The 24,082-nt window shown below is 43.6% G+C and overlaps 1 protein-coding gene and 2 long non-coding RNA genes across 6 annotated transcripts in view; 1 reads left to right on the top strand and 2 right to left on the bottom strand.

The window, feature by feature from the left end:
* TRPC5 (transient receptor potential cation channel subfamily C member 5) overlaps positions 1-24,082 on the bottom strand; it is a 99,860-nt gene that overhangs the window by 11,930 nt on the left and 63,848 nt on the right. For all 3 annotated transcript variants that reach the window (XM_080553737.1, XM_080553739.1, XM_080553738.1), the window contains exons 5-7: positions 23,290-23,429; positions 18,926-19,248; positions 14,340-14,535 (exon numbers count right to left, since the gene is read on the bottom strand). In XM_080553737.1, the coding sequence (XP_080409863.1) occupies positions 14,340-14,535; positions 18,926-19,248; positions 23,290-23,429 (659 nt within the window). The remainder of the gene's footprint in view (positions 1-14,339; positions 14,536-18,925; positions 19,249-23,289; positions 23,430-24,082) is intronic.
* Positions 2,393-5,186, bottom strand: LOC308177077. The gene is made up of 2 exons (XR_013938853.1): positions 5,065-5,186; positions 2,393-4,931 (listed from the first exon to the last, which is right to left on the bottom strand). It is a non-coding gene; the product is annotated as an uncharacterized lncRNA (long non-coding RNA).
* Positions 4,925-10,641, top strand: LOC308177075. 2 transcript variants are annotated; one of them, XR_013938851.1, is made up of 3 exons: positions 5,801-5,924; positions 6,708-6,815; positions 9,012-10,641. It is a non-coding gene; the product is annotated as an uncharacterized lncRNA (long non-coding RNA). The 2 variants fall into 2 exon arrangements; XR_013938850.1 differs by lacking the exon at positions 6,708-6,815 and having other exon boundaries at positions 4,925-5,924.

Genomic DNA, 24,082 nt, shown 5'->3' with positions numbered 1-24,082 from the left:
GACACCTGGAAACACTGAGTTTAAGGTAAAGTTTAAGGTAAAACAGTAGCTGAGGGAAAGTGCAAGACTGTTATTTTGGATAGAAATGTGTATTTTTTTTTTTTGTCTTGGGGGAGGAGGTGACTTAGCAGTAGATGTTGGATGTTGTTTGTAGGGAAGGATAGATAAGGCAAATCTCTAGCTCAGGGATTGCAAATTAGCTTGGGGGAAATGAAGGAAAAAGGATAATAAACTTCCTGTAGAGAGTACGTTTTGCTATTTTACTTTAAAATAAGGTATTTAATGGTACTATATGGGCTTGAATAGGGGCTGATTGCAGACGTAGGGCAGCACCATGAAACCTGGTGGTAGTTTCTCACTGAGGAAGTTTTGTGGTTGGTCTGAACAAAGCCCTGTTGATGTAAATACACCTGCAGGTGAGGCTGGTGGAGGCCAGCTTCAGCTTCACTGGTACTTGTTCTTGTGCAGTCTTAGTCCAGGAGTGCAATATAACCTTTTTTAAAAGACAGACCCCCTGTACACTGCCCAAAGTATCTCCTTTTTTTTTTCCTCTCTCTTCTGCTGCTGTGAATTCCCCAGGGTTTACAAACTCAGCCTGTCTCAATTATTCTCCTTGATGTTTTGAGAACCTGAGCAAATCTGATCAGAACTCCTGGCACCAGTTCTGTGTTGGAATCATGCAGCAAGGAGCAATTTCGATTTTACTGAGGATGTTTTTGTGTGCCAGGAAACCACCATTTTCTTCGTTAGAGCTCTCTTTAGTGCTGTAAGCAGTGAGATCTGCACACAAAACAGCTTTCTGAACTCACTTGGGCTGAGTACAGGGAGTACCATGCTTCAGCAATCGTTTGATACCCAATCATTCAAACCTGAAGCATTTGCTGGTACATCCAGACGCTGCGTTGGCTGTGAGTGTGGCCTGGTAGCCTACCAGATGTGCTCCAGCTTTTTGGTGCATCTCCCCAGCAGGCCACAAAGCAGGACTCACGTTTCTGAGAGCTGCCCAAGCCTCAGCCTGCTTTGTGTCTAAGTTGTTGAAGACTGCATGGGAGTGAACGCTCACCATGAGCTCCTGAATACAGCAAAAACCCAACCCAAGCTGGCTGTTCCCTTGCTCAGCCTGGGCCTGGCCACCACGAGCGAAGCCGTGCAGTGATGGTCAAACGTGGAGCTCCTGCAGCAGCTGCTGAGATGGGTCACAGGAGATGCTGTCCTCACAGCTCCTCACCCAGTCCTCCCAGACCTGCGCTGTCTCATATAATGTTAGGTGCCAATTTTTTTGTATGGTTTATAGTAAGCTGAAAACCATATCCACTAGCTCTGCAAGCGTGACCTTGCTGCTTTAGGACTTTAAATCCAAGTTTGGATTTCGCTGTCCTCTCTTCAAGCTGTTGTTGCTCTTGCCCTTGTTCTTGTCACCACTTTCCTTCAAGCACTGCTCATCTTTTCAGCTATAAAACACTACTTCTGAGGGCCGAGCCCTCAAGCTCAAAGAACATGTGAACTCAAAGAGAGCACCACTCGGCTTTTCTGTGAGAACAAAAAACCTGGATCACTTACTGTCACAATGCGAATGTGTCATACTGGCCACCTAATCCTCTTGCAAATCTCTGCCATTTGAAGCGAGAATTAATCTCCCATAAAGATTTCCCTGTGGGACTGCTGGAGCCATCTTACTGTAGCAGTACTGAGGATTTTCTAATTCAGTCAAAGTGATGTATTCACAGATGTGCCAGATTTTAAATAATTACCTGCTACACTAATTATCCAGGATAATTCAAGCATTAATCTCCATCTTTATCTCTGTGCAGAAAAATCTGTTGTTTACATTTTGTAAAATGCTTTTTATAAAGACTTCCATCACCATCTCCTTGCTGGGCCATATGGTTTAGATCACGCTTTGCCAAAAAAACATCCAGCTTCTCAGCTGGTCCTGGCCCAGCCAGCACAGCCCCATCAATGGAAGACTTTCATCTCTCTGTATTAGGTGACTACCTCTGCATCTAGGTTCCTCGCAACCTGTTCGTGGATTTAGTATCTCAGCTCCCTGGCGGCTGAAAAGCTGGCGGAGGAAAAAGCTGTTACTTTTACCGTAGCCCCCAGGAGCTGGAGCACAAGCCTGGGGCACATCAGGGCACAGGAGACCGATCTTGTGCCTCTTGAATTGGCATCCCTGAAAGCACAGGGATGAGGCTGAGGGTCCTGAGCATACGTTAGCTCAGGGCTGATGGGCTCCGAGGGCTTACGGCAGCTCCCTGCTGCTGCAGGCTGGTGCAGAGCCATGTTGCAAACCCTCAGCGAAAACAGCACAGAGCTGATGACGAAGCTCAGCAGCCAGGCACTCTGATACCTCCAAACTTACCCACAATAAGACAATCACAGGATAATCAGCTACTTCAGCTCCTTTATGCTACAAGGAGGTGCATGAGAGCTTCTTCCCTTGAACGAGAGGAAAGAAGTGTGTCCCTAGGATACAAATCCTCCCTGCGCCCCTTTGTGCAGAATAATGTATAAAGATGTCTAGCATCTTTCGAGCTGGCACAAAAAGGGCTGCGTGTGCCTTTCTTGTATTTTATTATACAACAGTCAGTGGGCTAAGCTGGAAATCAGGCTGCTGCCTGTCAGATGCAGATATAGAGGGCTGTGACAATGCCCTGGGGAGCAGGCTGTCTGGCCGTGGCTGAGTGCCTCGGAAGGAGGCGCAGGCAGCTCCTGGTGTGCAGGGAGCACTGGCAGTAGCCAGCGTGATTTCTGCAAGGACTGCTCTTTGCTGCTGTCCCAGGAGGTGCCAGCAGCAGCCCCACAGGTTAAGAAGTGCCCAAGCTGTTGGACTTCCCTCCAGGGAGGAAGGAGGAGGCACATCATCCACCTTTAAGAGGTTCTCGTGGACACACCTTGTTTGCAGCACAAGTTGGGTAAGGGGGGGGCCATTCCCTGAGAGGCACGGGAACGTCAGAGGTGCTTTTTTGCCGTATAATTAGCTGAGCTGCTAAGTGCAGGAGAAAGTCATTAAACTATGTTTAGTATATTTCTATCTCGTGTGCCTCTTTATTGCTCTTTGCAGGCTAAACCCAGAGCAGGTAACAGCACAGGAAATATATCAGTAATGGCTTTCAAGCAGGCTAGCACAAAAAAAATATGCCCTTGTGTGTCTTGAACAGAAAGCAGTGCAGAAAGAGAGCCAGGAGAACGTTAATCTTTGCAGAACCCAACACAGACAACTTTTCTGCAGTTTCAAGACTGTTAATTTTGTAATACGTGTTGTGCAAGCTGGTAATAACATCGGCAGAGCTTGGGGGCTTAATGGCAAGCTCAGAGAAGCAAGCAGCAAAAACCCAAGCAGGCTATTTGAGGTAAATGGCGCTGAATATTTTTCAAATAAGAATATTTCATACAGAGAAAAAAAATCATCTGTGAGCGAAATCTGGGACCTACAAAGGCAATTAATGCACAGGTAATTCAGCTGCAGCTGACAACAAATGACTTTGCTTTCAAAGCTGGGGATGACATGCTGAAGGATAAGAACTTAATGGGATCAATCTCAAAAATAATACAAGAAAAATTGCTAAAGGAGGACTATCTAGCATTAGAAAAAGCAATTAGAACAGGGAATGAGACAGCCAAAGAAGAGATGAAACTACTCTCTAGTGCGAAATCACAGTGCACCAGGCAGAACAGCAGGGTCCTGAGCAGCCACAGGACATTTGCAATGGGGGAACGGGTCTGTGGCTGACAGAGCCCAGCACCTAAGGCGTGAAAGACCTCTGGGGTGGGGAGCTGCGTGGCCAGGGAGCTGTTGAGCAAACCACAGCAAGCAGGAAAGCACAGGGTGCTCAGTATGCGTGGGAGCTGGGTCTGCTGCGCACATCCTGTTGCCAGCACAGGAAAGGAAAAGCATGTTCATGAAACGTGTGCACGTCTCGAAGAAATGCACATAAATACGGACTCTGGGGTACAAGAAAAATGAACTCTTGGGCCAGGATACAGGTAAAGGCTTGGTTTCAGAAAAGAACAAGCCTTATCTGGTAAAATGCAGGAGGCAGCGAGGCCCTTGGGTGGGGAAATCAAACACAGCACACGGGAGGAAAAAATAAATAAATTTTGACATACCAGACAAGCCATCAATGGGACTGCAAGCCTTTAAAATTTGCAAGCTAGATGAGGAGCCCAGTCATGGTACAGTCCATAGAACAAGATGCTAACAAGAGAAGCTGGGGAAAGATTTAGTTTTGCAGTGCCCAAGCTCAAGACGCCTTAGTGAGCACAGCACAAAGCTAACGGGCAGCACTCACCAGAAGCGGGTAGGGCAGCCGTGCACTGAAGGGCAGCGAAATGCCATCTGTGTCCAAGCACACCAGTTGCTCTGGCCAGATCTTACAAAAAAGTGGCATCAGATCCAAAATAACGTCCCCCAGCCTCCTGGGTCCAGCTGTCAAGGTCAGGCAGAAGCAGGACAGCGCATGCTGCAGCTGCAGCGCATCGTGGCAGCTCCATCTCAGGAGGAAGCCTGGAAGCCCCAGGTTCACAGAAATGGTAGTCCTAATGTTTTAAATTGCTGTTAAGGAACATCGAATGTAAGCTATCTATCTTCACATCTCCTGCTTTAGGGGCTATTAAATCTTCTGTCAAGGATTTAGCATATAAATCTTACTGCCTCGTAGTATTAGCTACTTGCTTTCCCCAGGCACATGTTACTTCCCAGCAAGGTAACTGTCACTCTGCAAAGTTTCATGGCTCCCAGTTACAGATGTTTATGGGAAGTCCTCTTGGGAACTTTCCCTCTGTGCTTGGGAATTGCCCCAGAAATGCTCTGGAGCTGTTAGAAAAGGCCCAGCAACGTTGCTGATGCGCTGACCACGACTTCCTCTGATGTCCCTCCATGCCGCAGTGTGGCTGGTTTGCCCAGCTCCAGGGAATCAGTTTGCTTGTACCTGGAAAATGCATGCCTTAGCAGCTCGGCTCTTTATATCGGCTGGGTGCAGAAGATACTCATAATTAACATTGTTATTACAGCTTGCAGTGCACGCCATTCCACCACGTATGTAGGTTATATGTATCAATTACCTTTCATCTCCCACCAGCACATTGGATGGAAACAGCGATGGCTAATGAGAAGGCCAGGGAATATCATATCTGAGGAAACGCAGAGAGCTGTGCATTGTGCTGGTTTTAGTATAGTTAAATTATTTGAATTGACTCCTTTTTGTTCTTCAGTCATATTCCAGCAAAGTTCAGCTTTTATTTTAACAGTCAAATAAATCAGAGCTGTATGAAGGTCGTGTAGACAAATAGTGCTCTAAAAAAAACTCAGCAAGAAGAAACAATGAGAGAGATATCACCAAGGCTTTGTTCTTCCTGCCATCCATTCTCTCTCCCTTATCTCCAGCTGATAAGAGCCTCTTTTCAAGTTGGCAGTCAGAGAGATAAGGCGGATATCTGTGCTGATAATGTTAACGACCTCCAGCCAGGTCACAATCAAGTAATTCGCACATGCCCATGGAGAAATGGGGGGGCTGAAAAAGGATGTCTAACCCCAAGTGTTTGAGCACTGGTGACTTTTAGTACTGTGGCAAATTAGAAAGCCTGATCTCTACTCGTGCTATTTCCAAAATATCACAGCTTATTTTTTCTGCATAGCAAAGCAACCTGGGATTAGAGTCTTCCAAGGATGAAGAAATGTCTTGAATTTTATTGCTAGACTGGTGAGAGCCAGATATCAAGGAGAATCACATAATTCTCTGTAGCTGTCTTCGTTAGTTTTTTTGTTTCTTTTCCTTTTTTTTTTTTCTTTTTAAGAGAAAGTAGTCCCAAGAAGCAAAATCCCAGTTAGGGTCCACCTGTGAGTTTCAGATCTCAGGATCCAGCCTGCGCCATTAAGAGGGTGTGATTTCAACCGGGAAACGCGATGTCAGTTATTCCCAAAGGTATTTACAGCTCTAGCAGTTTATTTAACGTATTATTTAGATAAGGCCACTTGTAACTTTCAGATCTGAGCTCTGATTATGAATATTCACAAAGTACATTTTATGTTCTTTGCTACTGGCTTCTATGCTATACAAATGTGTACCAGGATATCTGGCCACATCCAGCTGGCCAGAAAGGCAGCAACAACAGTAAATTCATCACTGGTCTGACTTTGGGAGCTGTTTTCATGTTCTGCAGGAATTGCCCTGAATCAGGCCTCAGGGATCAAGGCTCAGTATCTTGTTAGACTTTACAACCTCTTTATATAAATATATATATATATAGCCTTCATAATCCTTCCTTAAGTAACATGAAGAATAAAATAATAATTCCCAAACTTTTATAGTTAATCAGTGAAACCACGCACAGCTGTTCAGGTATTTTTTGCTTTTATCATTGGTTGTGAACTGCCCACCCTCAGCAGAGGAGTGGAGATGGACTGTGTCTGTTCTTGAGTCTGTAAAGGTCACAGCACCGGTGGGAGAAGCCGGTGTCTGACGCCTCCAGACAGCAGCCTGCTTGCACAGTCACTTAAATGCAGTGCACGAGCTGAGCTGCCAAAACTTGAAAAATTGCTCAAAAATGAAAAATTGTAGCTAAATATTCTGGTTGTTTAAACATATCCTTGAGGCAAAAGAAAGGAAACCATTATGAAGGTATGAGATCGCTCAAGTCCCGTAACTGAATCTCGAGCCATGCACAGAGCACTGATTTAAGAGATGAAGTCCCTATTTCTCCCCCAGATTCTGGAGCTGGGTGTGCAGCTGAGGAGCTGTGGGGAACTGCACCAGACAACACTGTGACTCCATAAGCACAGAACTGCAACTGAGGTCCTGCAGCACAGCACCCAGGTTCTTAAAAATCTTTCTGTTTAATTGGATGGAGTTGTATGTATCCTGTTTCACCTATATAATTAGCGTGAACTTACTTGCTATATTGCAGTGTGCTGAAGAGGAAATCCATGAAGCACTAACATCACGCTTCATTGGGTTAAAAACTGGCTGGATAGCCGGGCCCAAAGAGTTGTGGTGAATGAAGCCAAATCCAGTTGGAGGCCGGTCACTAGTGGAGTCCCCCAGGGCTCAGTACTGGGGCCGGTCCTCTTCAATATCTTTATCGATGATCTGGATGAGGGGATCGAGTGCACCCTCAGTAAGTTTGCAGATGACACCAAGTTAGGTGCGTGTGTCGATCTGCTCGAGGGTAGGAAGGCTCTGCAGGAGGATCTGGATAGGCTGGACCGATGGGCTGAGGCCAACTGTATGAAGTTCAACAAGGCCAAGTGCCGGGTCCTGCACCTGGGGCGCAACAACCCCAAGCAGAGCTACAGGCTGGGAGATGAGTGGTTGGAAAGCTGCCTGGCCGAGAAGGACCTGGGAGTACTGGTTGATAGCTGAATATGAGCCAGCAGTGTGCTCAGGTGGCCAAGAAGGCCAACAGCATCCTGGCTTGCATAAGAAGCAGCGTGGCCAGCAGGGCTAGGGAAGTGATTGTCCCCCTGTAGTCAGCTCTGGTGAGGCCACATCTCGAGTACTGTGCTCAGTTTTGGGCCCCTCGCTACAAGAAGGACATGGAGGTGCTCGAGCGAGTCCAGAGAAGGGCAACGAAGCTGGTGAGGGGTCTGGAGAACAAGTCTTACGAGGAGCGGCTGAGGGAGCTGGGGTTGTTTAGCCTGGAGAAGAGGCTCAGGGGCGACCTTATCACACTCTACAGGTACCTCAAAGGAGGCTGTAGCGAGGTGGGGGTTGGTCTATTCTCCCACGTGCCTGGTGACAGGACGAGGGGGAATGGGCTAAAGTTGTGCCAGGGGAGGTTTAGGTTGGATATTAGGAAGAACTTCTTTACTGAAAGGGTTGTTAGGCATTGGAATGGGCTGCCCAGGGAAGTGGTTGAGTCACCATCCCTGGAGGTCTTTAAAAGACATTTAGATGTAGAGCTTAGTGATATGGTTTATTGGAGGACTTGTTAGTGTTAGGTCAGAGGTTGGACTCGGTGATCTTGGAGGTCTCTTCCAACCTAGATGATTCTGTGATTCTGTGACTAGAATCTAAAAAGTCATATTTCAGGGGAGTCTTAATATAGCTGTTCCCATTGCTTACCATCAGGTGACAGTTCTCCACAGACAAATCCCTTTTCTTTTTTGACTGCTTTTTCCTCAAAAACATTTTTCCTTTATCTTCCACTTCTTCCCTTTTCCTCTGCCGTCTTAACAGAAGTCCCCTTGGTGCAGAAGCACGAGATAATGCTAATTGAGCTTGTCAGGTCTAAATAAAAGATGGGCTAATGCAGGGAGCTGCAACCTGTGTGGGTCCATCTGGATACTTCGGCTCCTGTCATGTAGCAGGAGCGAACCTCGCTGCGCTGCTTCGATGTAATGGGCAGAGCGTTATTGACCTGTCATGTGGGGCACTGGAGTGGTAAGTACATCAGGGGAAACAAAACCCAGCCACGCCAGGGCCAGCAAATTCCCTATAATATCGTAAATTACCCTGGGGTCACCCCAAAACTTGAAGATCTTGGTCTTTACTTAAATGTCATGTTTCCACTCCTCTGAATAACGCCCAGGTGATTTGGCCCTGGCGGCACACGGGGTCAGATAAATATATTTAAAAAAAAAAAAAAAAGATTAAAAGCACCAGAAAGCTTTATCTTTTTGATCCTGCTAACAACACTTAAATGAGCAAGGGCTTGCAAGGATCGGGCCCTAGGATGGCAAATTAGCTTTGTCTGCTCTAACAACAGAAGAAAGATGCAGAATATGAAGTCAGAGCATAGAGAGTGCTCCCATTTAGAGGCTCTGCAAACACCAGATGAATATTAACAACTTGATTCAAGTCCATGGGTTATATGTAATTAGGCCAAAGCCAGCAAAAAGACAAACAGTTCTACACCTTCAAATGAATACTTTAGCTTGCTAACAAAAAGCAATTAAGCTGCCTGCCAGTCGACAGCAAGGCTCCGGGGCTAATTCCAAACACTGGTCTCTCACTGTATGGCGGTATTGCAGCACATCATCGCTGAGATCTATTTCCCTTCTTTTCAAACAGAAATCTACTGGGAGTCCTCCGCACCCCGTCATCAGTTCCAGAGAGCACCCAGCCTTGGGCATCAATCCCACTCCTCAAAAGCCATATGAGCTCCCAAGGAGGGAACTGGAGAGCAATGGAAATCTGCCTGTCCAGAGGTCGCAGAAGGCACTGAAGCAGTTCAATAGGATTTGTGATTTAATTAATTGTTACTGATGAGATGGGTGAATTTTGAGGGCGCGGTAACTGAGATTTGGATGACTACAGTTACACCAGATTGAAGGAAGGGCTTGAGCATACTGCCTGCACCCAGGACATGGGGTCTGTACGTGAGCAGTGACAGCAGCATGTGTGCAGCAGCCAGCTGGCGCACCTGAGGACCATAAAACTGGGGAACAAATGCCGATACTTCATTCAGCTGGCAAACCAAAGGAGAGTCATTTAACTCCCTTTCTAGAGCCTAGTTGCTTTGTTACTCTGTAAAAAGCTTCAAGATGAATTATTAATCCCAGCTCATATTGACAACAAGCACATAATTTCATTTCCTGCTGTATGACAGAGTTCAAAACCAAACACATCTCAAATTCTCTTAAGAAATTCGAATTAATGGTTCTTGAATGGCTCTTGTGAGACTAACACTTCCTGATGCTTTAGCAGAGCTTGGATATTAGTCTGGGCTTTGGAGCTGGCCTCACCTCTACAGAGGGACAATCCACCATCCCAAACATTGCCATGTGCAGGGACTGTCCAGCTCTGCATCTTGAATTAAATTTTGTGATTTGTAAAATTCTTCCTTAGCAGAAACACCAAGTAGTAATTGTGCAGTTCACGTCAGCAGAGGAGGTGCAATAGTTTTGGACAGCTCGAAGGATCACAGATCACTGTGAGGAAGGGAATTTCTGCAGCTGTCATGAAGTAAACTGGCTACCAGTTACTGCCATGGTGGTGAAGGACTTCAGCTGGTGTAGAGAACCAGAGGAATTTATTTCTCATTGTAGATCAAGAGAAGTTCGATACTCCTTCCTGGGGAAAATCCAAAGTCATGCTGGAAACAATGGCACAGGGAACTGGATTTTTTTTATACTCTTCTGTGTTTTCATTTTTAAGCTCTCTACTCTGAAAAAAAATGAAGAAAATTCCATGTACAGCACCCCTACACTGAAAATCAATTTCCTAAAACTGATCGCTTATTTTTAGCTGTACATACCAACTGTTTCTGTTTACTATACAGCTTTTGTTTTGCTATACACCGTACTTATCTTTTTCATTCTTCTTCTCCACAACATGTGCTAATTCACTCTGTTTCATTCTATCATTTAAACCTGTACTCCTCGTTTGGTGTCCAAAGTCCTCATTTCTCCAATATCAACACTGGTAGCTCTCAGTTTGGTCACACACTACCTTCAGAGACGCACTAGAAAAAATTAAGCATGCAGAAGTAACACCTTCACTTTCCTGCATGGTAGCAGTAGTTAAGGGCCATTTTTCCCAGACCTGCTTTGGTGTAGTGCTATTCCTGAGGCATTAAGCATCTTTGTTCTTCTCTAAAACTTCTGGAAACTGCAAGGGCTTACGGCTTTCCCTAATGTCAGTGGGATGCCTGGTGCTGCACTGCTGTTGTGTGTCACTTGTCGCTCTAACCCACCTGGAATCCAAATCACAGCCCTACGGTTTCCCTCCTGAAGGAGTCTTAGTTCCTGTTCTTCCATCGATCTTGCTTCCCCTTGCTCCTGCAGCTGCACAGTCAAAACTGTTTGTACGGTCCCAGTGAGTAATTCCTGTGTGGCTTTCCAGACTCTGGTGGATGTGTGCGTGAGGAACATGCTTTCAGAAAATACATTATCGATTGGTAGTTTCCTGCAAAATGCACTTGCATCACAGAACTCCAAAAATGCACCTGCACCTTCAGGCTCTAGAAGACATGCGTGCTTGGGTGTCACAATACCCACTGTCACAGTGTTTTGAAAAAACAGCACATTTAAAAAAAAAAAAAAAAAGACTGGCAGGAGGATTGTATAACTTCAGACACAGCCAAGTGGCAGCCCTATAAGAAACAGCCTATCACATAAAATGTGCTCATTACCCCCTCTGTTACTTTATGCTACTTGTGAGTGATGGAGCCACCTGGCCACTCTCAGATAAGTCCCATTGTCCTTCCTCTTGTCATCAGGACACATTCCTCTTGCATTCATCAGGGGATGGTATTTCTGTCACGTCTGGGAAGGTATTTAGATGAGAGACCCAGCAGTGCATAACATCCAATTGCATTCTGTGCTGCTTGTATAGAACATTCTGATCTTCCCAAATTGAAACAGCCCACAATGCGTGGACATTTCATTGTGCCTTAGGATTTTGTTTGCATTTTCAGTAAAACATAGTGGCTCCCATAATCCGCTACTGACAACGGTCTGGCATGAAAAAAATCAGTATCAAAATGGCTTCAGGGTACCCCTATAAAATATGTGTATTGAAGTCTGAAATAGCTTAGTGACAAAAAATACCAACTAAACAAAAACCACACAACAAAATTATTTCAGAAAAATTCTTCTGTGAGTCAGGAATCCCTCAAAGCTCTGTGCATGTTTTACTCTTTGCTTGCCTTGCTTTGCCTTCCACAGATATGCAGTGGTTTCATACCACGTGCCTGTGGTACTTAACGAACTACCGAGCCCAAATCCCATACCAGGGAGACATGACCAAGGGCAGGAACAGCTTTGCCTTCTCCTTCCTCTGACTTCACAGCAGAAATTCGTGTGTATATGAGACAATAGAGAACAGCAAGCCTGAAGGCTTTGTGTCAGCGATAGAACAGCTATGAAGTGAGAGATGGAAGAAAGGAGGGAAGAAAGAATGCTTGCATTGCAGCAGTGCCACTGGCTCATTAGCAAGTTGAATTAATTGAGATGTTCTTACCACTCAGCTGCTGGGAAATCTACAAGCAATGGTGTGCTGTCATTCCTGATGTTTAGCTCATTTTATTTCTCTGTGGTCCTGCACAGGGCAAAAGATTTTCTACTGCTGTATTTGGGAAGAAGACCCCACTCCAAGGGTGTCTTGCCCTTTCTCCTCCTCCCTCCCTGGTGGGATGCTGTCATTCAATGTGTATTCAATGTAATATAAACATCAGGAGGAGGAAATGCCCTGTTTAGCAACCTGTCTACTGTGATTCAGAAAGGGGAGAGCTGATTGCAGGAGGTTAAAAAATGACCCACAGTTGTAAAGCTCAACATTTATTAATGAGCTGTTTTCTTCAGGGAAGAAATTAATTGATGTTTGCCCTTAGAAGACACATGAAGAAAACCTGTCCCTGGGAGAATGTTATGAGCATGCAGAAATGTTAGCTTCAAAAAACAAAGCAGCATGCAGTGCCCCAGCCGAGGCTGGAAGTGACTGTCTCTTGTCTTCCCGAGAAATGTCACTGCTCTCAGTAGCAATTGCAGTATGACAGCTTAAGTGACAAAGAAGTATCCCAGAGCATTTTCATTGTTGTTACTCTGAGCAGGGGCCTCACGCTGCACGCCGAGTTGCTTGTTATGCCTAGGCTATGCCTGGTGATTCCAGCCCTTTACCTCCAGGTCTCTCATAAGCAGTACTTTCTGATGAAGGAATTCACTATTCCCAAATGCTGTGTATACAAAAACTTCCAAAAAAACAGACTTCCATGCTCTGGACCAGTCACTTCAGTTAATTGTTATGATGGGTCTCTCTAAGATGTGGGATTGTTTCTAATGTGTCATTGCAGCACTCAAATTATTCTGAGAAAAGAAGGATGAGTGGTTTATATCCCAGTGAATAACAAATACTTCCATTCTTCAGCTAGTCTTAAGTTTGGGCATTGTGTCAGTGACAAGCCTGTTTGATGACAATAAAGCAAGGGGACTGGGAGAAAATGTCTGAAGAGAACATCTTTGTTTTCTGCCCCTCATTCCAGTCTCCCCGGAATGTGAGGAGTAGCAGTGAACAAAGAGAAAGCACTTAAAGCATTGAAACAGACTGATAAAGGAGCATTGCCTTTGTGATAAGCTGCTTTCCTGCTCCTTTGGAAGGTCAATGGTCCAGTTTTTCTCATACTTTTTAACGTGATAAAGATCAGATGTTCTAAAGTATCACCGATTTGGCTGGGTTTCTGCTCAGTTTGACTAGATAACTGAATTTAGGAGCCACTTGAATCAGCAGGTAATCAACAGCAGCTGTGGAAACCGTTCAAGCAGACAACTCAATGGTCTTCTCTGTGTGCTTCAGTCAGCAAAGGAGTTCACCCATAGGTTTCCCCAGGAAGTTGGGAATAGAAGCAGTAGCAGAGCTGGTGCAGGTTCTTTTTCTCTGTTTTGAGAAAAAGATGGATGTCTCCTCCACCTTAGTCTAGAGTAAATCCAGCAGTCATACAATGCAAAGGAAAGTCTCTGCTCTGCCTGTACTTCTGAGTGACCAACTGAGGACACAAATGACTTTGTAACTCCTGTTTCTGTTCATAGTTGATGTCACTTTTTATCAGCTCTTCTTTAGAAAGTGCCCACTGGTTTACCTTAAGTGCTCTGCACACAGAATTGAGCTTTGTTCCTTACAGTTTCTGAGTAGTTTACCTAAAGACACTTAAAATGCACAGCCATGCTGCTTTAGTTTTCAATCTGTTGACAAATGTAATTATAAATGTACAGATTGGCTTTTAGGCGCATGGAATGAGATTACAGTAGAGAGACCAGTTTTGAACATTTGTATGAAGATAAAGTTAAGTTTGAAACTGGCTCTACAGCCAACTGGCAGCCTGGAGCTGCCTCAGCTCAGATTCATCCTGCGCTGAGGCTACCCAGGAATCTCAGATTACAGGTTTAGGGAGTCAGCTGCCAAGAGACTAGTTGCAGTTCCAGATGGAAATGATCTAATTTCAGTGGGAAGAGTATGGAATAAGAAATTGCAGATTGGGTGCCCCATACACACAGTTTCAAATGAGAAAGCAGTAATAGGAGAGGGGGGAAAAATATACAAATAAAAAAAAAAGCAAGTTAAAAACAAATGGGCTAAAATGCAGCAGAAAGGCTTTATATGCCCTCTCTGCTACATAGCAAATCAGCTGCTAATGACAAAGTGATAAGTAAGGTTAGTCTACAGGAGAAGACAAGGGCAATTCAGAGGTAATAAGCTTTTTCCAGATACGAAACATTACAACAGAGCAAAACCTCCTCCACAAGCATGATTCAAGCTAGTGAGTAGAAATCCCAACTATCTGCTGTCAAAGAGTGGGGGCAGCAGTCTCCAGTGTCCCAGAAGACACACACTTGCTACAAGGCAAACAGATGAGGCACGGCGGGGAAAAACGAACGCGAAAAGATAGAGAATAAGATAACTTACAGCAATGAGCTGGTAGGAGTTGTTCATCATGGCTATGAGCATGTTCAGCAGCACGACGAGAGAAATGACGTTGTAGGTTCCAAACATAGTGGCTCCAACGAATTCTGTGAACTCATGTCTGGCTTTCACATTGGTGACATAGAGATTCAGCAGACCGAACACAGACCAGAAGAGTGACTGGAGAGTCTCGAAAAGTCTGAAGGAAAAACAAACACAGATTTTTACTTGGCTCTGGGAGATGGAAATCAATGCCTTTAGGAGCTCTGGATGTGCTGAGGTTGGGTGTCACCCCATGTGAGAGCTCTGTTGGTGGCACTGGAAGCACTCCAGCACTGGGAGCACTCAGGTGGGAATGGATCAACATCGGGAGCTTGGGATGCCACGGAGCAGCTGCTCAGCACAGCCTTTTACTCTCCCCGGGAGGCAGTCTGCACTCCAGCTACAGTGACCCGTTGGAAGAGTTGCATCACATCAACAACATCCACTACCTGGCTGAGAATCACATCCTTGTGAGATGCAATGAGCCTAACTGCTGTGAAAAAAAATGACAAATCCCTTTCCCAATGTTCACACATGCAAAAAGAACCCCGGTATATTCACTCTAATTAAAACTGGCATGGAGTGACACTGCTGTTACATAGAGATATAACCTCTCCTGTTTAACCAGTGCCTGCATCATTAACATGTCTGCAAACTAAATGCTCACGGAGCCCATGCTCAAGTACAGCACGACCAAATTGCGTGCCACAACAAGGCATCACGAGGGAGGAGATGCAAGAAATCACAGCCTCTTGAACCTTCTGCACTGATGTAGGCTAACAGCTTGCAATTACTCGGACTGCAAGTGAGCCAGGCCAGCTTGCTAGCACCCTGCCTGACAGCACTGCACGTGGCTGAAAATGCTGCTCTTGTTTGTGCAGCAGCTCCCACCCACCGCAGAGCAGTGCCCTCAGTATCATGCTGCAACAATTGATCAGTAATGACTCAGATGAAAGGGAGTCATCGCATTAATTCAGCTTGAGAGGTTTTCTTCTTTTGAAGTCTTCCATCCAGAGATGAACTAGACCTGACCCCCCTGTGCTTTACAGCTGATGAGATCATCCCAGGTCTCCGTTTGCTTCAGTCAGAGACAAGTGACCTTTTGCAATCACGTCAAATACATAATCAGCAATCTAAATAATTGCTCTATTTGGGCTTCTTTGTTTTGGCTTTCCAAAATATGGCATTTATATCATCAAAAAATGACATTTATATGCCTGTTTAAGAGTTTCCATTTTGGCCTGGGGTCAGTAGATATTTTCAAATGCTCTTACTAGAAAAATCAATAAAAATAAATTCGGATACTTTACTTAACATACCAGGAATCTGTTCTCCTGGCTTCTCCAGGCATCTGTTCCTCACATAGCCCCATGCTTTATATGGGGATTTAGTTTCTTTGTGCTTTGTGGACATCATTTTTCACTGGCCAAAATTACGAAGGCTCTAAAGCAAAAATCCTTTCTCCCAGAAGTCAGGCTGTTAGGGTTATTAAATAAGTGAGGTAATGGTAAAATAAGGATTAAGCAAAGAATGCTAAGCATTTTGCTATTAAAAATAGCGGAGTGCTTGCTATCTTTTAACTTATTTTAACTATTAATGGTGAAAGTACTGATTAGGGTGTAGCCTCAGGAGAAATGGAGGTCCTTGTCATGCTTACATGAAACTGAAATCAGTCTCAGAAGTGCTTAGTGCATTGCCTTGAACTCCCAGTTTTACAACCAGGAGTGTAACTGTGCCCAGATTAAGGCTAATATATTAACATGTAGGCATGTAGTCACAGCTGAGAAATACAGCAAATGGTTTCTGCAGCTTTGCACAGAAGTAAGACTTAAGTCTTTCTTCCTTGTTTAATGACAGGCAAGAACTACAATCTTTTTTCACTGTTCAGGTGGGGCTCAGCCCAGCTGCCAGCCCAACTCTCCAGTGAGCTCTCTGCAGACAGCAAGGTGCAAGTGGTTTCGTCCTCCCCTTCCTCCTCTTCCTCTCTCTCTTCTCTCTTCTGCAGTTGCCAGAAGCACAGTGCTAAACATACTTTCAAACTGCCTGCCTAGGCAGGAGACACGCTGCTTTCTCAGGGATGCTTAAGCCACACCATAAAAACTTAAATTATTCATGTCTTCACCTCATTGCTGTCACAAAGGAATATTACTTTTCCGTGATCTGTGTTTGCGATGCAGAAAATTTCCTCACCAAAAAAATATGAAACCCTTCCTTTGGGAGTAATAGGAAATAATGCACCAGTAAATAGTCGTCACATTTTAAACAAGCTGCACAAACGCGAACAGTGTCCTGCTTTTCCTTCCCTTACAAAATTAGATCTTATTGTGTGTCTGCCTAGAAATGCTGGTAGGAATCAAAGGGGACTGATTGAAAGCTTTTCACATTTATTCTTCCATTAGGGATGAACTACGAGCAAAGTTGAGGTAACACCAGCTCTGATTTGAATTCACTCTAGTCATGCTTGCTCTCCCCAGCCCAACGATGTAATTTTCTGTTTTGCAGGTTGCTCGTTCTTAGCCATTCACCCATGCTGTGCGTCTGCTCAAGGGCCAAATGTCAGCTTGTACTGGGGGTGTTAATAACGACTATTTAAACTTTTAAGAACATGTTAAATAAATTTCTTAAGCAAGGCTCAAACAAAAAAGTAACTGCTGAGCATTCTGTCCCCTGCCAGGAGACCTCAGTCCTAATGGATCCCCTCCCACTGCGATTTTGTTTTAAACAAACCTCTTTCACAAAGGCTGAGCCCCCTCAGTTTCCTTCCTGTGCTACATTCTCCTTGGCAGGGGGGCTCAAACTGCATGTTAGGGTGGGAGAAATTGTGGTTTGCATTTAAGCTGATCCACACACTTTCTGTTAAGTGGTTCTGTATCCTTTCTAGTTCTCAAGATGTTGTACCTTCTTACTTACTTGAGAATCTTTTTGTTGTTGTTTTTGTTATTGTTGTTGGGTTTTTTTTCTTCCTGCTCATCTTTTTCTTTAGTCAAATCTTGTTTTTGCTTGCTCCACTAATCTGCCAACAGTGAAGTCTGTAAAACAACTGGTTGGCAGTGGAGACAGGTCCGAACCAGAACGCAGAACTGGAATACATCTGTTCAGTGTAGCTCTAGGGAAAGGCACACTCCAGTCCTGAACTTTGTGGTTTTGACCCTTCCCGAGCTAGAAGTTGCCACTTAACAAACATTGTGCTTGCCAAACATTTCTCCCTCTGGCTGCTCCGTCAATATGGATGCAGATCAAGGAATAGCATTTGTTATTTAATTCCTTCGCAAGGGCAGCACAACACATTTCTGGGGCATTCCAAACAATTAAAACAGAAAAAAGACTGGAGTCTTTAATTCTGTTTTTCATTAGCACAGTGCAGTTCCATTCACTTCCTCCAGATATAGATGGGTTTAATGAGAAAATTAATCAAGCCTATGGTGTTCCTGCTCTGCAGTGGAAACGGCAGCACATATGGTCTACCAGGACTCTCTGGTTATGAGGCTCTTGTAAGGCTGGACTTTATCCCAGGAAAATCTCCCCCTTCTTGTAAGGAGGGCCAATGACAGAGACAATGTTGGAGTCTTCCCTCTTCCAATGTGGTGTCAGCCATCATTTGCTTTTGATAACAGTGCAAAAATGACACGAATCCTTTTTTAACCTCCAGCCTTCAGCTGAAGAAGGGTGGAGAATTATTGGGCATTACGCTAAGTTGTATTTAATTTTGCCTGACGTGGTGGACAACAGTTTTGTTTTGCTTGCTTGCAGGGCGTAGGCCCTTTTCTAGACGGTGCTTTATTTATTTCTCTTCCCTTTGTGTTTTAAGTACTGTGCAACCAGCAAGAACAATCGGATGGGGGCTGATTATTATAATTATTTCCACTATTAGTAATTAAAACAAATAGATCAGAAAGACAATTCATGTTATTTTTCAGCATGTGCTTTGTCTTTCAGCCCTGCCAGCTGTCAGCACAGCGATTTCCATGCCAACCTCTCAGTAAAGTACCAGCATTTCCAGCAAAATGGATTTGGATGTGATTTTAGTCTCACCCCACTGCAAGAGAATCAGAGAAGCCTGTAACCGCGTGTGTATAAAAATGGCCTAGGTGAGACTGTTGTTGCTCTGTCATGTTATTTGTTAATACGTTTTTTTTCATATGTTTATCCCTTGTTTTCTACATTTTGTTTAGCTTTTCCCCCTTTCCTCCAGAATAAGACAAAACAAATACTACAACAGGATACCTGCTTTGTCAAATATCCTGAAATTGTACGTAGCCATCATAAAATTTCAGTTGCAGGATCACATAGAAAAGCTTTTTGGTCCAGAACTAAAATGATCGTCTCTCACTTCCAGACCTAAAAGCCCTTCTGTGACAGCAAAGCTCAGCAGAATTCTCTGCCCCAGTTAACTCACACTTTTCCTGCACAGTTGAGCAGCTCACCTGATATTTGCAAATGAATAAATAAAGACACTTTCGGCACAATGATAAGACAACACGCAAGGGCAGGTAAGAGAGGAGACAGTGTAAGTCACCCTTAAAATCATAAAGGAAAGAACATCTTACGTGGAGAAGGCATTGTTCTGTTTCTCACATCGGATCCCCTTGCAGTTGTTGGGTTCCTCCGAGGCACTGGTCTCATAATAAAAATAAAGCTGGTTCAGTCCATTGGCGAAAGCCAGAAGCACCAGACAGTAGATAAAAAGGAATTTAAGGATGTCTAGCAGCATGCGTCCCAGAGAAATCTGCAAGGGTCCCAGGTGTGAATTTGCTGTAAACAGGGATATGAGACGCAAGGAACTTAAAATGTTGGATATTGCAAAGAGGGCTTCTGCGATGAGAGTCGGGTGCCACATTTCCCATTCCTCCCTTGGACGAGAACCATTATACTGAAAGAAATAACAAGGGTATAAAAGTGAATTATGTTGTCATGATTTTCAGACAACTCGAACACTCACACCTGCTAACACTAATGCTTTACCTGTAAATAAATACTAACCAGGTACTGGTGACACAAGAAGTGCTTTTCAACTCCCAAGTGTCAGTTCAGGAGTCACTGAATTCAGGAATCAGGACCAAAGCTGAGTTGATCGGGGCAGAGATTTAGGTTTAATGAAGCCTTCTTATGAACTTCCTACAGATTTAGACCCCCCAATATGAATAGCTTAGTGGGACCAGCTTTTTTCTAGGGGTTTCTGGTATATGGACTGTACTTAGCCTAAATTTAGATAACAGGCCTTCTGAATTTCGAATTCACTGTGGGTAATGCAGGTCCTTGGGTTCACATGTGATCTTCTTCTCTTTAAACACTTAAAAGGGTTTGGACTGCCCCATAGCAGGTTCAGGTCATTTCCAATTATCTTTTTTCTCTTTTTCCCCCTAAATATTACTGCACCTTCAAAACACTGCTAATTCCAGGAAGAATGAGAATGAAAGAAGGGAATAAGGAAAGCAATGAACGATGGAACACCAGAAGTGGATGCTTTCCCTCCAATGTAATCTCAAAAAGGTGCCAACAGCCCAGAACCAAAATGCTGTCTTCGTATTAATTTCCTTATTAGTTAATTTGTCATGGCAATTTTCGGAAAGTACCTAAAGCAGAAGTCCTAATTACAGCCAAAATAATGGATACATTTGAGCACCTCAATTATAAAATTAACTTGGTTTGTAATGGAACCGTAAAAGCAGAAGCATTATCTGAGCCAGGTACAGCCAGATGCAAATAGGTACCATGAAAGAGCTGGTTATACAAATGTAACTTCTCTGGCTTAGCTACACTGCCACAGCAGAATGGAGTCAAAGACATTTTAACATCAAGGAATAATTTATCCTTTTAGCATTTGTTTCTGCTCATTTAACATGTATAAAAAGGCAAAATATGCACTTAGAATTATATTGCTAATAGTATCGCTAAGAGTGTTTAGGACTCTTTAATATCTTTTTTTGTATGTTTCAAAAGGAAATGGTATCAATATCACATTGGCAGATGAGTTTGTAGGGACTTTACATATAAATCTGACGGTCCAATAAATTAATTCACTTTTTTTCAAGGACGCAGCTAAGGCAAGTAGATGTTTCCAACTATTCCTCCGTATGAAGGAGCTGAGACACAATACAAAGGCATTTCAATGCGACCTCTGATTGCTTCTGACATTTCCGAACCGTTGCCTACTCCATGAACATCAGGCCTGACTTTTTTAACTTGATTTGAAGACGGGTCTTAAAATGTTTACAAACAAGCAGACGTTTAAAACTTTTTGCCGATAACCAACAGTAGGGGTGGGTGGTTGTGAACAGCAAGCCTCCCCGCCTAGGGAGCAGATTTGCACATTTGTTCGCGATTCTCTTCTGCATGCTGGCTGGACGCAGCAGCCCTGGGGCTCTCTGCCAGGGTAGGAGCACGTGAAGGAATGTGAAAAGCTCTTCTTCATCTCACATCTATTTTTAAAGCAACTTGTTAGGGTCATATTTTGGCCCTTTATAAAGTGATGGTATATCCTTGCTTGGAAAACCGTAGTCACTTTTGAACAGCTCAGCACCACAGGTAACAGAGAAATCGGAGATTTCAGCAGTATCTAATGAAGCTGAAAAGACTGGAGTTGTTCAGGTTAGGCATTGGAAGATGAAAAAGAGCAGAAATGTATACAGAGTAGTACAAGTAAGTTACAACAGACAGTCACATTTACCCTTCCTCATTACATAATTCAATGCAGCAAATGAAAACTGATTAAGAAAGTATTTTTGCCCTATAATTAGGCTGAAGATTTCATTGTTACTAGATAATATTGAGGCCAGGTCTTGGAACCAGTCAAATCGGGGGATAAAAAGTCTCCAGTTAAAAACAAGGATGGAAAACATTAGTGTCGGTATGCAATTTATTTTTCTGATATTTGGCAGAAAGCTAAACGTCCATGTAATCTTTTGAAGTTCCAAGAAACATTAGACTATAGTATACTGGCATGTATACCAGCCTTTTCCAGCCCTGGGCTGTTCTATAAATAACAAAAACCTTTCTAAGTCATGTTGTAAAAGATTTTGAAACCATTATGTTTTAAATCCTCATGTTTCAGAGTGTACTGCAACCTTTAAGCAACGTAGGTCAGAAGGGAACTTCAGGGGGCATGCTGTTTCAGAGCTACTGCTATGTAAGATTTTCTGCACTTCTTGGAATGGTCTGACATTGGTCCTTGGCAGGACCAGACCTCAGATTAGCCAGGTTTAATCCAAATGGGTTTGATCTGTACTCAAATGGATACATTCCTGTAAGCATTCTTTTTTGTGCTGGCATATAGGTCTCTGTAGTTAGCCTGTGTGTTTCTGTAGTTCTTGCAAAGTATATAAACAAAGCTGTACTTCCTTTTTATGTGTAGTTTGGCTGTGAGCTTAAATCTCAGTGTGTGACCATGTAAATCTGTGGATGCATGGCTCTTTTAGTAATTTGTGTGTGAGAGAGAGAAAGAAAGAGATTGTTAACATTTTAGGATTTGTTCATGAATGTTACAATTTCCAGTATTTTCTGTATTGCTCACAGTTTAAAGACCAACCTTTCAAGTCTCTAATTTCCTCACTGGTTCTGAATGTTAGGAGAAAAAAGACGTAATCTGTTTCTGCTTTGATGCTGTCACAGAGCTGCCTGTTCAGGGAATAGCAACTGTCTTGAAGCTTTTTCCTTTGAAAACCCAACTCACCACTATGCAGCCTTCTGGATTTTAAAAAGGCTCCGTAGCAGGACTGCTTGCAGAAGGGTTTATGTAAGAGCATTCCCATTTTGGAGTCAATGAGCTCTGTGAAATTTTCAACTCTTTTCCCCTCTGCCTGCATACAAGCTTCGGGGTGGGGGACTACACAGGATTGCTTTTGGGGATGTGCTTATCCTGGTTTCTAGGAGTGGGCTACAAGAAGTAGTTCCCTTCTGCCTGGGCAAGACCTACACAGTAGCACAGCAGCACAGCAGAACTACGAAGTGCATAAGGCTAAGGAGCAGACTATAGTTACTTGATTTACACCTGTGTAATTCCACTAACTGCAGTGAATTTATAGCTGATTCACATCAAGAAAAGAATCAGGCTCAGGAGATGGATGCCATCCAAGCACGCAGCTCCAACTGAAGTCAAAGACAGCCACTGCATAAGGAGCTTTGCAGGAGGCCCTTTGTGTGTTGTCTGTGTCTTTGAAAAACAGAGACAGAGAGAAAGCGCTTCAGGCGATCCTCTGGCTTCAAAACCTGTGCATATGCTAACTTGGAGCATCAGAAATTTATAGATGTGGAAGGTGCTTTTGAGGATGAGCTCTGATGTGCACTCTCACCACAAATGTAACATGACAGTGAGGAATCTATAGTTCTAAAGCTCCAGCGTGCCCCTTTGTCATCTCCTTGCCTACAGTTTAAACCTATATATTCAAGAAGAGAAGTTGACTCCTTTACATCAGATGGAAGCCCCCTACCGGCAGGTGTGCTTTTCTTGGTAGGCTTTTCACAGACTCCTGATAAGTAATCTACAGATCTGTTGGGGCTCACAGACTACATATTATAAATCTTGGCGCGAGATGTTTTCAGATAACCCTATTCTTATTGTTCCTTACTGTTTTATTTAAAAATCATGCTTTCGTGAAGTTTAGCATTGTTGAAAGATGTCAACACGGAAAACAAAACATATCTTTGGCAACTGAGTAGCTACAAAATGCACAGAAGTCTGGAAACTTCTATGCAATGCCCACACAATCTATGTCAGTATTAACCAAAGAGTAGAGATGGGAAGGAAGATCATTCTCCACACAAGTTAATAAACTTTCCAGGTGAATTTTCAAAACTGGATTGCTTGAAAAGTAGCTTTTCTCTTTGATCTGTAATTTTGTGTCTGATAGCTTCTATCCCATATACTGCAGTTCTCAGAAACAAGTTACAAATTCTCTTGCCCAGGTTACTGTACCTTGACATAGGCAACAATTTTAAGGGAGATAGTTGCAAGGTAGAGGGAGTTCATCGCAAAGTCCATCAGATTCCACCAGTCATGTACGTACTCATTGAATCCACCATCCCACATTTCCTTGATTTCTCCCCAGATAAAACCTGCAGAAAGAAAGAGAGTTCACTGTCACGAGAAGGTATTATTTGCCGTTAAACTACTGTGCGTATGTGATGTGAAAAGACAATTATAAATTAACAGTTTGGAAAAAATGCCTCATCCCTCCTGTCTTGTACAAGTAAAATCATGCTGATTACGAGGCATTTTACAACTCCATTAGGAATGCAGTCTAGAGAGATCCGAGAAAGACCTAGGCTTCCTATGCAGGGCTCCAGATACAAAGACAAGGAGGCTGCCTGAAACATATGTTAATTGTAACCAGTATGAGTGGATTGGCTCAGACGAAATTTGTTTTATATGAACAAACTATTTAAGTAACTGTATTTGTTATGTTTTTCCCATAGATTGTCTGCTCCCACAGTAATTCATTGCTCAGTTGGACAGTACTGATTTTTTTTCTTTCTCTGCAGAACATGCGACACTGGTACCAGCTTCTGCATACCAGTATATTTCCTCCCTGACCTGGAAATATCACACCAGAGAAGGAAGAAGTGAATTCATTCTCTATGCTCAGTTACTGCATTTATACATCTTGCTGCACTGAAAGCCCATTGGGAGTATTTGTGAAAAAAAAAAGGTACGACTCAGCATGGAAAAGGGCACTGCAGCCTGGCATCACATCTCTCAGCAATGACTC

This window comes from Anser brachyrhynchus (genome assembly GCF_964034855.1).
Source record: "Anser brachyrhynchus genome assembly, chromosome: 13".
In the NCBI taxonomy this organism is placed as follows: Eukaryota; Metazoa; Chordata; class Aves; order Anseriformes; family Anatidae; genus Anser; species Anser brachyrhynchus.
Note: the sequence above shows the minus strand (reverse complement) of the source record. Positions and strands in the feature narration are given on the sequence as shown.